Consider the following 15,671-nt stretch of genomic DNA (forward strand, 5'->3'; position numbering starts at 1 on the left):
GGATGACTAAGGAGGACAGTTTGGGTGGAACATCAACTATGTGAAGTATAGTAATGTGCAGCAAGTCTAGAAAGGTAGCCATATTGTGAAGTGCTTTATATGCCAAATAAAGGAGTTTGTATTTTATCCCCAAAGTAAAGGGAACCACTGCATTTTCTTGCTCATGGGAGTCCTGTGCTTTAGGTAGAACAATTTGACAGCTATGTGGAGGATGGATCAGAGAGGTGGGAAACTGGAGGCAACAAGGCCAATTTGGAGGCTACTGTAATAGTTCAGATGAGAAGTGATGAGGGTCTGAATCAGGGTGGTGGCCAGGTGAGTAGAGAGAAAGGAAATTAGCATAAGAAATATTGTGGAAGTTATATCAAGACTTGATGACTGATTGGACATAGGGGATGAGGGAGAAGAAGGAGTCAAGGATGATACCAGATTGTGAACATGAGTGACTTAGAGTGATCTCTGGTGCTCTTAACAGAAACAGGGACTTTAGAAAGAGGAATGGGTTTTGGGGGAAAGATAATGGGTTTTACTTTAGATATGTTGAATTTAATGCCTACAGGACAACCAGTTTGAAATGTAGGCAGTCAGTGATGAGATAATGGAGCTCAGGAGACTAATAATATCAGTAGAAGAATCTTCTACACAGAGTTGATAGCTGAACTCACGGGAGTCGATGAGTTCACCAAGAGAGGGTGTAGAGAGAGAAGAGAAGAGAGCCGCAGGATAGAGCCTTGGAGTCCATCCACACTTAGGGGGTGGGATGTGGATCATGATCTGACAAAGGAGACTGAGAAGAAGCAGTCAGACAGATATAGGTGGAGAACCAGCAGAGAGCTGTGTCATGAAAATCCAAAGAAGAAAAAGCATCCAGGAGACGAGAATGGTTACAAGGTCAGATGCTACAGAGAGCACTCCAGTTTGCATCTACTGCCCTACCTGGTTTCAACTCCATGGAACAAGATGGCCCCATGCCAGATACTTCTGGTGTCTCATCCTCCACCCTTCCCTATCTCCTTTTGTGTGTTGTCTTTCCCTTTTAGACTGTGAGCTCCTTGATGACAAGGACGACTTTCTTTTTATTAATTGTAACCCCAGTGCTTAGTATAGTGCTTGGCATATAGTAGATGCTTAATAAATGTTGGATTGGAGACATCAAGAAGGAGAAAGACTTAGAAGAGACCACCTTAAGAAATAACTGGAGGGAATACTTATTCTGATTAAATCAATAATTTCTTAAAATTATTGCAGTGTACATATTGATAGTATACTGCTAGAATTAATTTTCTGTACTGGAGATTATGCTTAGAACAAGAATCTAATAGCCAGAGGTAGCAAGGAATATTTTCACTCATTTCACTTCTCATTCATTTAGCTTAACAGTCAGCTTTGTCATCTTCTGCAAATGTCATTTTTAACTCAAAGCAGGAGACCACAATTTGCATACTAATATTCCCATAATTACAGCTGAGCCACTTTAATATAGTTCTCAAAGCTCATATTTTTGCAATATAATACATTATAGTTATGGAGTTTATAAGCAAGGCTATGTGTCATTTGCCTTAGGTCAGGACCACATCATCTCCTAATCGTCAAAAAAGCATGATTAAAATTAAATGCAATGGGTGTTAAAACTGAACTTTTAGTACTGTTGGTCCTCAGAGGCACTCCTTACACCATTTGGGCCACCCTTTAGCAATCTGTTTATACTCAAGGCTTTCGCAGTTATTGGGTTAGTTACGGAAACCTTGTCATCAGCATTTTCATTCCTGGCCCTGTCATCCCAAGAGCAATCATTATCAAATTGTTCCAGTTATAAGACTCCATGATTCACATGGCAAACACCAAATAGGAATTTGATTCCCATTTTTCTGGCTCATCTGTACAGAAGCATCATCAGGTGCTCAATCATGAAATCTTTGTCTTCTGTAATTATCTTACCTGAGAAGCAGAAAACACTGCTCTTAATTGTTTTCAGGTCTTATGTATATGTTTATTGGGAAAGAAGGAAGTCCCTTTCCATATGAGTTTTTCATGTCCCAGGAATTTCAGCATCTTTCCATTGAATATAAAATGTTCATTTTCTCACCTAAGGTATGCTATAGTAGCGAATTAAAATATCACTCAGCATGAGCTTTCTCCCATTTTATTAAACCGGGTATTAATGCTGAATTCAAATGGCCTTGGGAAAACACACATTTCAGATTTGTCGTGTATTTAAACCATGTTAGTTACCAATTACCAGATGATGCTGGCGTCTCTTAAAATCTCTTGATCAGACCAAAAACAACAAAGTAAAAAAGCTTGTTATGGTCCTTCTAGGAACTATGAGATAATTTAGTGGAAGTTGTATGAAATTCTCACGAGATCACTTTGCTGTGAGCATTCGGTTGAAAGACAGAGAAACATCATTTGAACGCCTTTCTTCCCTGGTCAGCTTCTTGAGGGAAGTTTGGGTAGTGCAAAGACAAGTTCTATCTCTTCTTCCCCACCTCCCCACAAAAAAACCCCTCCCAAGAGTACAAAAGACCTCATGATATTCCATAGCTATGTTACAGGGAAGTGCTACAACCCAGTAATGTAAATAGAATAGGATATAACTCATATGCACTACACAGTCCTGGAGGCACCCAGGAAGGGAGAGGTGGCTTCTGGTGAGTCAAAGTGCCTGCCGTACACTTTAGAAACATGCTCCCCTGCAGGGGAACCCCAAAGTCCAGTGTCTCTGCAGATCAGATTGAGTCCCAGGGGAGAAAAGGCAGCTGGTTGATGCGTGGGTCATGTGGGTGCCACCCAGTCGGGACTCTTGGGGGCTTTGCACGTGTGCACATCCACCACCTCCAAACAGTCCTGACAGCGCACAGCACAGCACCAATGGAACTTACACTCACATTTGGTCATTCGAGTGACCCGGGATGTGTCGTAGCCCCTTCCGCAGCACATGACCTCACAGCTGTCCATGCCACGGGAGGTCAGGTTGCACACACGACCTGCAGTACCCAGGGAACCTAGAAAGAAGTCACAGAAGCTTCATTACAAAGGGGAGATGGAATTTGCATGATGATAGGAGCGCCGCCTGGGGTTGATGATGCTTGTAAGTGACCTGTAAGGTCCCTTCCGACTCTAAATCTATGATGCTAAGATCATATACCTAATCAGAGACTGAAATGAAGGAGGAAAAGTCATAAAATCAATGCAGGCAATCTTCAGCACTCATGCATTTACTTTTTGTGACTTCAAGCACTTGTATGATTTTATTATTAACCCCATTTTCAATTTTGCACTGGTGTGACACGCACAAGTGTATGGAGTAGATGGTATCCTACTAGGCACTTCTCTGGTCTTATTTATCCTACCATTGCAAAGAGTTCCATGTACAATAATTTTGTTTTCATTATTTGCCTTTAAAACTCAAGTTTTATGTGGCAATTATGCCCCCAAAGTATAGTGCATATCTTTTGGGCTCTAAGCACAATCATGTAAAGTCAGTGATATGGCTTAGTGAGAAAATAAAGGTGTTAGATAAACTTCATGCTGGAATGTCTGCAGCTGCTGGTGGTGTGAGTTTGGGGTTAATGAAGCAACTATTTGTTGCAAAGCACAATGCCCTCACACCACCTTCTGACACAGTGGAAGGTAAGATTAATGCTAAAAAAAAGTTTTAGTTTTAAGAATTTTATTTGTTGTACAGTATTACTATAGATTTCATGTGTTATGAAAAATGAATATTGTCAGAACTCAATGTTTTTTTTATTGAGATGTTAGCACAAAAGGTTACAGAATTCTAGGGAATTACTAGTGAGAAAAAACGTTTTGCATGTTACCAGTTTTATTTTGTGGACTGAATTTTATGGGTTAGTTCATAGTTACTGTGTTAGAAAAAGTGCACATTTTCAGAATTAATGTTTTATTATAAAGTTATAAATTAATGTTTTGTCATGCAGAAAAGTATATTTTCAGCACTTTTTGGTTGTTGTGGGAGCCTAATCCCCTATTTCCCGTAGGTTCAATATAATAACACTTGCATTTTTTACTTTTATGCCATTTTCTAGGAACATTACCCCTGCAAAAGTTCAGGATTGATTATGCCAAAAGGTAGACAAAAGAGAAAACAGGAGCAGCTGTGGAGTCCTGAGCAAACAGAAAAGGGAAAAGAAACCCCAAGGTTTTAATTTTTTCCAAGGTTTTTAAAAATTTTTTTTAATTTAAATACTGTTCCATTACTTCAGAGCTAATACAAACCAAGCACATCTTTCTTCCTTTCTCCTCCCAATGTCCCATCCGATTTCTTTTTCCCTTTTGTTCCATCTCTCCTAGATTAAAAACAATAGACGGACAGGGGACGTGGTCAAAGTAGACCATCTTCATCTTCAACTCTTGTTAATGATGGTTAGAGTTTCCTATGAATCAATCACGGTTTGGAAACCTCAAATTCCTCCCCTGAAGACTCTTCTCTTTCTTTCTAGATCTGCTTGGTCCCAAGGGGAAAGTCAATATGAATGAGAAAGATCTGAGAAATAGAAATCGAGACAGAGTTTCTCTGAGGACATCAGAGGAGAATGCCTTTGATTGTATATACACTCCTTTTTCCCACATTGGAACTTGGAAATGCATGGACAGTCCACAGATATCATTGATGTTATCTACATAGGTAGGAGTCCCTAGGGGATTATTCAACATCGGTGAGTGAAGTTGGCATAAGTACTCAATCACATTAGCAATTTAGAATGTGAAATTCACACGCCTGGTGAATTCATCCACTTTTATTAATAAGGATGATAAATTTTCTAGGAGGCAGTTTGTCCTGAAAAGGGACTCGCGAGAAAGAAAGATAATTCATTTGACTTCCTTTTGAAAAAGTATCTCCACAGGTACCCATTCTCTCACAAGGATATTAAGAGAAAGCAGAGGCAATCCCAGAAGAGCCAAGCTTTTTATTAAAGGAGAAGTATTATGGCATAAAGGATAGGGCATTGAACCAGAAGTCAGGAAGAAATGAGTGTGCAATCCTGCCTCAAACACTTATTGGGCAGGTTGTGTAACCCCTCTGTGCCTCAGTTTCCCTATCTGTAAAATGAGTTGAACTTAATGACCTCTAAGGTCCCTTTCAGCTCTAAATCTATGATCTCATGACTCAGATCAAATCCAGACAAAAAGAAAGCCAATTTGTTTCTAGTTCTTTGGTCTTTCACATATAAGGGATAAATTCCCTCCGGTCAAAGATGGAAGATGTCCTTTTCTCCAGATCTATCTGCCTGATCATTTGATGTTGGGCCATGTCTGCAGTATGTCAAACATCTGGATGAAAAGGGCTACAAGTTTAAAGGTTTCCAAATATCCATAGTTGGTATAATGGAAGACAAATGACTGGATAACAGATAATTTCCTATTTTCATCTAGATTTCTTATCCTAAAGAAGTATTATTTAAGGTTAAAGGTCAGTGAACCACATCTTCATTCTCCTTTCATTTTTCATCTCTTCAGCAATGATTCTCGGGGAATTCCTCCGTGAAGAATCGGCCCTGATCACCCTTTTACCCTCTCTAGTGATATGCCTGAAAAGGTGTCAGTTAAATCTTAGGATCATAGCTGGAAGGGACCTTTTAGACACAACACCCTCATTTTCTAGATGAGGAGACTGAGGCCTAGAGGAATAAAGTGACTTGTCCAGGGTCATACAGCTAGTAAGTGGAAGAACCAGGATTGGAGCCCCAGAGCCTCTGCCTCCAAATCCCTGCATCTTCCATAATACTATGCTGCCTCTCCACATAACTTTGCTCCTCCACCAATGCATCACCAGTGCAAGATGGGGAGCAGAAATAAGGGAAGAGATGGCGGTAGAATCTCCATATCTGATCCATGCATGGTCCTCTTCACTCAACCTAATCCACTTATTTGGGGCTTCCTGGGAAACCCAGGAAGTGTTGACATCTCAGGGTGTGTCTATTACCAGAACAGCAGAATACTCAGGCAAATGTGGACGCTTAGCCCTTTGGATTTTGAAGGTGAGCACTCCTCCTAGATGAAAGCCTCCCCTGGGTGCAAGTAGCAATGGTTATATCAGTGGGCCTATGGGGCTGGTTTGTTTCTTGAAAATTGAATTTTGAGCAGAACCAGGAGAACACTGTACATAGTAACAGCAATATTGTAATGATGGTCAACTATGAAAGGCTTAGCTACTCCGATTAATATAATGATCTACAACAGTTCCAAAGGATTCATGATGAAAAATGCTATCCACCCCCAGAGAGAAAGCTGATGAACTTTGAGTGCAGATTGAAGAATATTTTTTCTACTTTATTTTTCTTCCTTTTTTTGCAACATGGCTAATATAGAAATATATTTTGCATGACCTCACATGTATAATGGGTATTATATTGCTTTTCAACAGCTGGGGGAGGGACAGAAGGGAGGAAGACAATTTAGAACTCAAATTTTAAAAAAAATGAATGCTAAAAAAAAGAAAGTAATTAAGTGGTTTTTTTTTCCCTTCAAGGTTATTCCAAATTAAAGGACCAGCTGTGCTGGTGCTAAAATCGCAGGCATTCAAAGATTGTGTTTATTTTTATACCTACAGGTAGAGAGGAGGAAGGAACTACTTGTTCCTCAAAATAGACTAATTTTTTTCTGAATAGAATGTTCATTTCCTGCTCAATTTATATTTCATGTTAAAGGCTGCCATAACACCTTTTTATGACAAGTGTAAATTTGCTGTTCACTTACACATTCATTCACTAAATTAATCAGGATTTTCAGTGAGGTTCAAAGTTCTGGTATGTTCAGGTGGAATACAATCTATTTGACATTACTGTTCAGGCTTCTATTAATAAGAGTTCCTTTTATATAATAACTTTACTGTTCAATAACATGCTTTCTTCATGACAGCTCTGTGAGGTACAAATAGAATCATAAAACTCCAAAATGAGAAGGGACCTCAGAGGTCCAATTCCTTAGTATGAATTTCCTCTAAAATATCTCTAACTGGAGTGTGCCAGTAAATGTTTAACAACTGGCATGCTAAAAAAAATTCCTTTAATTTGTATTAATGACATTTTTTCCATCACTCCCTTAAGTCTAGACAATCAACAAAATAATGTTGTCGTGATTTGTACGGTGTTTGTTGATTTCTGAGGTGCAAACGTTTTATGATTAAAATTTAACAATAGCCATAAGAGCTGGCTCTAGCCCATTCCTGCCCCTAACCCATAGTCACCCAAACTCTCCTTGGAGATCTCCAATATCTGGAAACCAATTACTTCCTGAGGTAGTTCTATTCCATTTGGGGATAGCTCTAATTGTTCTGAAGTCTTTCCCCATATTGAGTTGAAATATACCTCTATGCAAATCCATCCACAGGTCTTAGTTTTGTTTTCCAGGGCCACTTTCATGGCCATTTTATGGATAAGGAAACTGAGACTCTGAGAAGTTGACTTATGTTATTCAGATACTAGAGCCTGAGTATGAGAACCAATACTCAACTAAATCTCCCAACTCCAAATCCAGTGGTTTTTCCATTATAACAATATGCCTCTCTTGAAAATGTTCATGTTTTAGTGCATACTAAACATGAAAAGCAACTCTGAATCTTGAGTTTACATTTCTGGACCCATTTTACAATCCACCTGCCCTATTAAACCCTATTGGCTTTAAATGAATAAATATTTATACAAATAGCCACACTTTTAGAGATCCTACTTCCTTTTCCGTAAGCTCTTTTCTGATGTGGGAGCAGGAAGGTGGCACAGTGAATAGAGTACCAGACCTTAAGTAAGGAAGACCTGAGTTCAAATCTAGGCTCATTCACTTACTAGCTATGTGACCTCAGTTTTCTCATCTTTAAAATAGGGATAGTAATAGCACCTACCTCTCAGGGCTGTTGTGAAGATCAATTGAGATTATATTTGTAAAGCACTTAGCACAGTGGCTGGCAAATACTAGGCACTATATAAATGTAAACTATCATTAATATCACCATCATCATTGTCATCATCATCATTCTATAACTCAAGTCATTGGTTGAGGGGAGGACAAAACAAACTGTTTCATCACTAAAACAAAGCTTTACACCTTATCACCAACATTTCGTTTAACTGTCTTATTTGAGTGATTTGAAATCTAATGGGGAACAGTTCTTAGACAGATTTGGGTCAGCTCTTCTGTGTAAGTTGGATAACTCCTAAGACAGCAAGTGCTATTAGAAATGCAAACATCTGATCTGGAATCTGTTGAATACAGGAAGCTTGGACTCAGTGCCCTCCTCAGCATGATCAGAATCTTGATGGAGAGAACGATAGTTAAATGCAACAAGAGCTAACAAGATCTTGATTCAGAGGTAGTTAAAGTTAGTAAAGTTAGTAACTCCCACAGTAGGATTCTCAAAGAGCTGAATGCAGTGGCAACCAGCTGGTAAACACAGGTAGTCTGAACACTCTGTCCTCTGCAGAACACAGATGAAGAATACCATGAGGGCCCAGAAGAGAGATTAGAAGACTTCTTTATGGCTGAGATTCCCTCATGCAAACCTATAGGCAGAGGGGGAAGCCAACTAGAACATCTACTGCGCCAGCGTGAGACGTTAGCAGCAGGAAGGAACACTTTCAAACCTGATCTCCAAATGAGTAATGCTGATGAGGATGAAGTTGTCTCTGAAACAGGAGAGGGAAGGTATAGAGAGACACAATGACGTTCCTCACCTAGGCCATATAAAGATTAAGTTCAGGGCAGCTAGGTGGTGCAGCGGATAGAGCACCAGCCCTGGAGTCAGGAGAACCTGAGTTCAAATCTGGCCTCAGACACTTGACACTTACTAGCCGTGTGGCCCTGGGTGAGTCACTTAATCCTGAGTGCCTCACCCAAAAAAGAAAAAAAGTTTAAATTGGCTTAGTCCAAGGGCCCTGGAACTGAGACCTAATTAGATCTAAAGATGGAATAGAGGATGGATGATCAGTGCAGACATTTGCTATCATGTTATCTGTGTGAAGAGCTGTCTTGCTATTATACAAGGGATAGTATTCCACAAGCATGACCCTCATGCTTCTCCTGCTTCCCTTTTAGAGATATGCTGGTTATAAACTCTTATTATCTATGTCCACCTCTGTAAAGTTCAACTACATCAATGCCCTTCCAAGAGTCTAAGAGCCACCAGAAAGGTACTATAAAACAGTATGTTGTAGTGAAAAGAACACTGAAAACAGTAGGTGCTTAATAAATGTTTATTGTCTGACTAGAATTGAGACTTGCCTGATATTAATTCCTTGACCATGAACAAGTAACTTAACCTCTCTGAGCTTCAGATTCATCTTCTGTAAAGTAAGGATAATAATCCTTGTGCTACCTATATTACAGGGTTTTTTTGAGGAAAGCACTACCCCATAACCTCTTGTGTTTCTTGTCTGGGCCCGTGTTTTCCAAAGCTAGCAAATCTTATTTCTCTGACTAGAATGTTATATTCCTCAATCATGCTGTCTAGGAAATTAAAAATCCTTCCTGCCCACCTCAATACAGGGGGTTACATTTCAGGAACATTGTCCTTGAACTCCTCACTCAGGCTGTGTGTAAGCACACATTGACCACTACCATGTGCTTCTGCTGTGAGTCACCATTACTGTTCAGAGGGAGGGAGACAATTTCTCCCGCCATTCACCCTGGCTGCATTCCAAAAGGAAGAAGTTACATGGGAAAAGGCTGAGAGTAAGTCCTGGAGAGTAAATGTCTGGGAGGATTTGGTCAGATTGTTTTTATGGGCCATGAAGAAGGCAGTCAATTAATCATTAAAGGCTCTAAGTGTGTTACCAGCAAAGCACTAGTGGGCATGCCCATATTTCTATTGAAAGGTGCCTGTCAGTTGCCTCCAAACAATGGCCCATGCTCTGTAATCTCATCAGGTTGATTGAGTGGCTCCCCTGACCTACCCCATACACAATATTAAAGAATTTTTTGTGAGCCTTAGAAAGGCAAGCTAAAAGTCGGCATGGTTACATCAAAAACAAGTCCTGCCAGATCCATCTCTTATTTGACAGTTACTAAACTGGTAGATAAGGGGCATGAATAGCATTTCTGGATTTCACCAAGGCACGTGAAAAAAAGTCTCTCATGCTATTCTTTTGGACAAGATGTCATGTGTGGAGATGACACAAAGCTGGAGGGGAGGGAAATAGCCAATATGGTCAATGACAGTTATGATGAAAAATAACTTAACAGGGTAGAACAGGGGTGGGGAACGTGTGGTCCCGAGGCCATGTGTGGCCCTCTAAGTTCTCAGGTGTGGCCCTTTGACTTGAGGACACGGCCATATGTGGCCTCACGATCGCAGGTTCCTCACCCCTGGACTAGAACAATAGATTGGATCTAATAAGATGAAATTTGGTAGAGTAAAATGTAAGGTCCATTTTGTTGTTGTTGTTCAGTCATTTTTAGTCATGTCCAGTCCTTCATGATCCCATTTGGGGATCATTTTACAGATGAGGAAACTAGGGCAAACAGGGTTAAGTGACTTCTCCAGGGTCACACAGCTAGTAAGTGTCTGAGGCCAGATATGAACTCAGAAACGAACATTCCCGACTCCAGGGACTTTATCTTGCTTCTCTATTTGTATTCCCAAAACTTAGCACAGTGCTTGGCACATAGCAAGTGCTTAATAAATGCTTTTCCACTCCATTCTATTACAATTTCATTGCTCTTTTGTATAGCATTAATTATTAGGAAAGGTTTCCTTATGTAGAACCAAATCTACTTTTCTGCAACTTTGACAGGTTGCTTCTAGCTCTGTCCTCTGGGTCTAAGTAGTTCAAGGTCTAATCCTTTTGCCACATGACAGCCCTTAAAAATACTTGAAGCCAGCTCTCCTGTCTCTTTCCTTCTCCCTTTCTCCAATCTTTTGCTGGTTAAATATCCTCCTGGCCTCAACTGACCCTCATAGAAAAATGGTTCCCATATTCCTTACCATCCTGATTACCTTCTTCTGGATATGCACTAGCATGTCAATATTTCTGGTTTTGCTTTTAAATATGGCATTGAATGCGACATACTCTGTGTGTGGTCTGACCAGCCCCTACTTTCAAACAGCTCATATTCTAATTGGGGAGAAACATATGTGGCATACAGGGCTACTTTGAAAGGTAGTAAGTTCCCTGTCATTGGAGATCTTTCAAGTAAATGAAATGGTTCTTTAACTGGGGACCATGAACTTTTAAAAAATATTTTGATAATTCTATTTCAATATCATTGGTTTCTTGTAATCCTTTTTATATTGTTTTATGCATTTAAAAATAATGCTGACCAGGAGAACGTTGTACACAGTAACAGTCACATTGTGCGATGACTAATGTTGATAGACTCAGCCCTTCTCAACAATGCAAGGATCTAAGACATCTCCAAAGGCCTCATGATGGAAAATGCTCTCCACATCCAAAGAAAGAACTATGGAGTTTGAATGCAGATCAAAGCATACCATTTGCTATTTTTTTTCTTCAAAAAAATAATTCTGAGAAGAGATTGCTACGTTTCACCAAACTGCAGAAGCAGTTCCATCTGTAAGATTTTAGGCTGGATGACCACTTGTCAGAGATTTTTATGGGGGGAATTTTCTGCTCCGGCACAGGTTTGGCAAGATGGTGGTCTCTGAGGATTCTGTGATTCTATAGCTGGGGGCTATTGCCTAAACTCAAACGTGCTTCAGAAGATGAAGGTTTGCCAGTGCTGGGCACAAGGAAAATAATGTTCCACATGCTTGAAAAGTTTGCAAAATATTTTGAGCAACTACAGTAGCATTAGAATAAGTGGATGACCTCCCAGGGTGGCAATGCTATCTAAAGGCAGAAATTCTGATAGGTTTCTTTTAAAATCAGCCTCAATACTCTGTAGTCTCATTTTGACCTTTCTTCATCTATTGGAGTCTTTAGGATTATCTTTTTTCTTTCTTCACATGACTGACAGGGCTGTGGAATGAATGAATGAAATGAATGGAACGCAATAATCTAAGACTTTCTTTTCCTTTTACATGAAGGGGGGAAGTTAGGGGTCTATTTACTTGTGGAAATAAGATAAGTGTTGAAAAGGTGGCATATCCTCCATCTTATAATTTTCTGCTTAAGCTAGGTCTCCACCAGGGTCAAGGAGAGAATGGCTCTGGTGGGAGCCACTGTGCTGAGGGATAAATTGTGAGATGGTAAAAAGCTATGTAATGGAAAAAGTGCCGAATATGGAGGCACAGAGCGTGGGTTCAAATACTGGGTTTGCTCTTGACTATGTATGTGACATTGGCAACATGCTTTACTATCTTTGGCTCGATTTTTTAAATCTGAAAAAGAAAGAAGCAGGAGTGAGATGATGAGACTTCCTCAGCACTCTGTTCTGGTCAGACCACAAATGAAATACAGTTTAGTTCTAAATATCACATATAAGGAAGGATATTGAAAAGTTAGAGCATCAGTCCTCAAACATTTTGGTCTCAGGACTCCTTTACGCTCTTAAAAATTCTCGAGGACACCCCCTGCCAAAGATCTTTTGTCTATGTGGGTTATATCTACCAATATATAATGCATTAGAAATTAAAATGTTTTAGTGTGATTATGAAATAGCTCTGACCTCATGGACACCTTGTAATGGCCTTAGTTACTCCACAGGATTTCATACAATATTTTAGTATTTCAGTTAAGTACTTATAATACTTTAAGACCTGCAGAGCTAGAGTGTCCAGAGAAGGGAAACCAAGATTATGAAGGGTCTCATGTTGGTGCAATATGAGGATTGGCTGAAAGAATTGGGTGGGAATTAGTCTGGAGAAACCTTTAAAAATTATTGGACTCAAAATTTCATAAGGCAAGGGAGGTCCTGGTGATAAGTATCCTCTATTGATAAGGATGTGTTCTTTCCTTGCAGTTTATAGTCTTATAAAGTTGCCTGGGACATTGAGAGAGGTTTAGTGGATTGTCCAGGGTCACAGTATGTCAGAGGTGGGACCCAGGTGTTCTAATCTTTTAGGCTAGTGCTCTATCCACTATGGCACACTGCCTCTTGGAGAAAGCTTGTGGAGACATATTTTCTAGCTTCCAGTATTTGAAGGGCTGTCATATGGAAGAAGAATTCAGCATCTTCTCTTTGGCCTCAGAGAGCAGAATGCGGAGCAATAGGTGTCAGCTGCAGAGCAGCAAATTTAGGTTTGGTAGAAGGAAAAACGTCCTAGTAATTCGAGTCTTCCAAAAGATCTGCTTCAGGAGGTGGCCGGTTCCCCCTCACATACACTTGAGGGCTTCAAGCAAAGGTTGGATAACTAGTTTTGGGTGGATTATAGCCAGGATTGCTGTTCAGATACCCATTTAACTGGATGGCCACTGGGAATCTTTTCAATTCTGAAATTCTGTGAAGCTATCATCCTTGTTAGAGTTATGAGCGTAAAAGACCAAAGCGTCTGATCATAGCCCAAGAACCGTTGAAATTAAGTAGTGTTGATCCCTATAAAACGATGCGCTCCCCAACATAGACTAACTTTTATAAGCCAGAAGTTTATTGATTTATACCAGGCTATTTTAAAATAAAACAAGTTAGAAAAACAAAATAAAAATAAAAGAAAATAAAGAGGGAGTGGGACTTGACCAGAGAGGCACATATCTTTGATCCAATTAACCATATCTACTTTTTCTCAGTCTCAAGTAAGATTAAGAGGGTTGAATAAAAAGTTATTTTATGTTATAAATTATAACTTGGACAATATCATATTATATTTGGTTTGAGATTCACCCTATCCACTTATTTTGACAGATGAATAGCTCCCCATTCTGACACATATAACAGCTCACACAACCACACAGTGAAAAGAAATCAAAGTAATTCAATTTTTATTAGGGTCCAATTAGTCCAACCATCTGTCCCTCCTTTGGTAATAAAAATGAAGAGGGAAGTTTACAGGGAAGGAAAAAAGAACTAAGAGATAATTTTCCCTCCCCCTCTCCAACTGATAAAAGAATATAGTCAGGTTTCCCCAAGTAAAACATTTCTGTCTCCACTTCTATGCGTGTTTCTGACAGCAGAGAAGGACCAGAGGCCTTCAGCTAACAGTTCCCAGATTCACACCTCAGAGAACCAGTTTTAGGGCTCTTCCCCTGGAAGGACCTTGTCTTTGGAAATTCCTGCCACTCCCTACTGACAGAGGCCTATTATATTGACCTTATAGGTCATACTTCAAGATCCATTTAAGCCAGTCATCCAATGGGCATTTAATTGTCCTGTCTATTTTGGTGGTTTATCAGCGATACTTCCAGTTAACTTAAATATTGTCATTAATGACACAAGCTTATTAATTGAATGGGAAAAAGCCAAAGATAAATGAATAGAGATCCTCACTCTCATACTTCCTTTGCTCAGTTCCAGCTTACAACATCCACTTTAGAACTCAAACCAGCTAGAAAAACCAAAGTTTCAGCTTAACAGAAAGCATTTTTATTTCACATACTCATATTTTAGAGACAGGTTTAGAGGGTAAGACATGTTATGTCAAATTGACCTACATTATGAAGAATTCAAAAGATCTTATTTTATTTCCTACAACACCAATACCATTTAAAAAAACACAACAAACAAGCAAGAGGTCATGATACCAACTCAGAACTGTTGAAATTAAGCAATTTTATAAGGAAATAAATTATCCCTTACTAGGGACATAAAGACAAAAATGAAACTGTTGTTGGCCTCAAGGAACTTCCATTCTTTGGGAAAGTTGGGTGGTGAGGATATGTAAACAGATGAAATACAGGATTTTCTGAGGAAGAAGGAGGGGCAGGGATAAGGAAAGGCTTTGTATTAAGAGGACCTCTGAAGAAATTCCTAGAGGTGAAGGTGAGGAGGGAGGGCATTCCAAAACTGGGGGATGGCCTAGGAAAAAGTATTGTGATGGGAGAGGGGCATGGTAGTTCAGTTCATATGTATGATCAGGAACAATATGGTGGTGCTAGGTTGTGCAAGTTTTAAGTAGGGAGTTTATATTTTATCCTAGAGGCAATGTTGTAGATGATTTTTTTTTTGGGCCAGAGAATGATATGGTCAGAATTATTTTTTCAAGAATACTAATTTTGCAGCTTGTAAAGGATGAACTGGAGGGGGAAATGACTACAGGTAGGAAGTCAGATTAGGAGGCTATTGCAATAGTCAAGGCAAGAGGTGGTAAAAGTCTCAACTCCCTTGCCTGGATTTCAAGGCTCTCCATACTCTGGCTCCACCCACTCCATCCAATCTTCTTCCTCACTACTTCCCAACAGACTCACTCCATACTGGTCAAGTTGATCTTTTCGTTATCAGATGAATTCATTACGTTCATCCTTGCTTTCATGTCTCTGCTTGTATTCTTTTTTTTTTTTTTTAAGGCAATTGAGTTTAAGTGACTTGCCCAGGGTCACACAGCTAGTAAGTGTCAAGTGTTTGGTCTGAGGCCAGATCTGAACTCAGGTTTTCCTGAATCCAGGACCGGTGTTCTATCCACTGCACCACCTAGCTGTCCCCTCTGCTTGTATTCTTACACTTGACTGGAATGCCCTCCCTTCTCCTGTACTTCTATTCAAACTCTATTTATATGTGCTCTTCAAGGCCTAATTTAAGTCCCATTTCATCCATGAAGTCCTTTCTGACTAATCTATGATTCAACCTTCCTCTCTTCTGAATCTTCTGAAAGATTAGGTTGAAGA

At 39.7% G+C, this 15,671-nt stretch overlaps 1 protein-coding gene across 5 annotated transcripts in view; it reads right to left on the minus strand.

The window, feature by feature from the left end:
- The window catches only part of WNT2 (Wnt family member 2), a 74,525-nt gene that overhangs the window by 6,060 nt on the left and 52,794 nt on the right, over positions 1 to 15,671 (minus strand). For 4 of the 5 annotated variants that reach the window (XM_027844992.1, XM_027844989.1, XM_027844991.1 and 1 more), the window contains exon 6: positions 2,128 to 3,005. In XM_027844992.1, coding sequence (XP_027700793.1) covers positions 2,776 to 3,005 — 230 coding nt within the window. In that variant the 3' untranslated portion in view covers positions 2,128 to 2,775. Of the gene's footprint in view, positions 1 to 2,127; positions 3,006 to 15,671 lie in introns of those variants that run through there. The other variant, XM_027844990.1, reaches the window with a different exon arrangement.

This window comes from Vombatus ursinus, unplaced genomic scaffold (genome assembly GCF_900497805.2).
Source record: "Vombatus ursinus unplaced genomic scaffold, bare-nosed wombat genome assembly UNPS02014946.1, whole genome shotgun sequence".
Classification (NCBI taxonomy): domain Eukaryota; kingdom Metazoa; phylum Chordata; class Mammalia; order Diprotodontia; family Vombatidae; genus Vombatus; species Vombatus ursinus.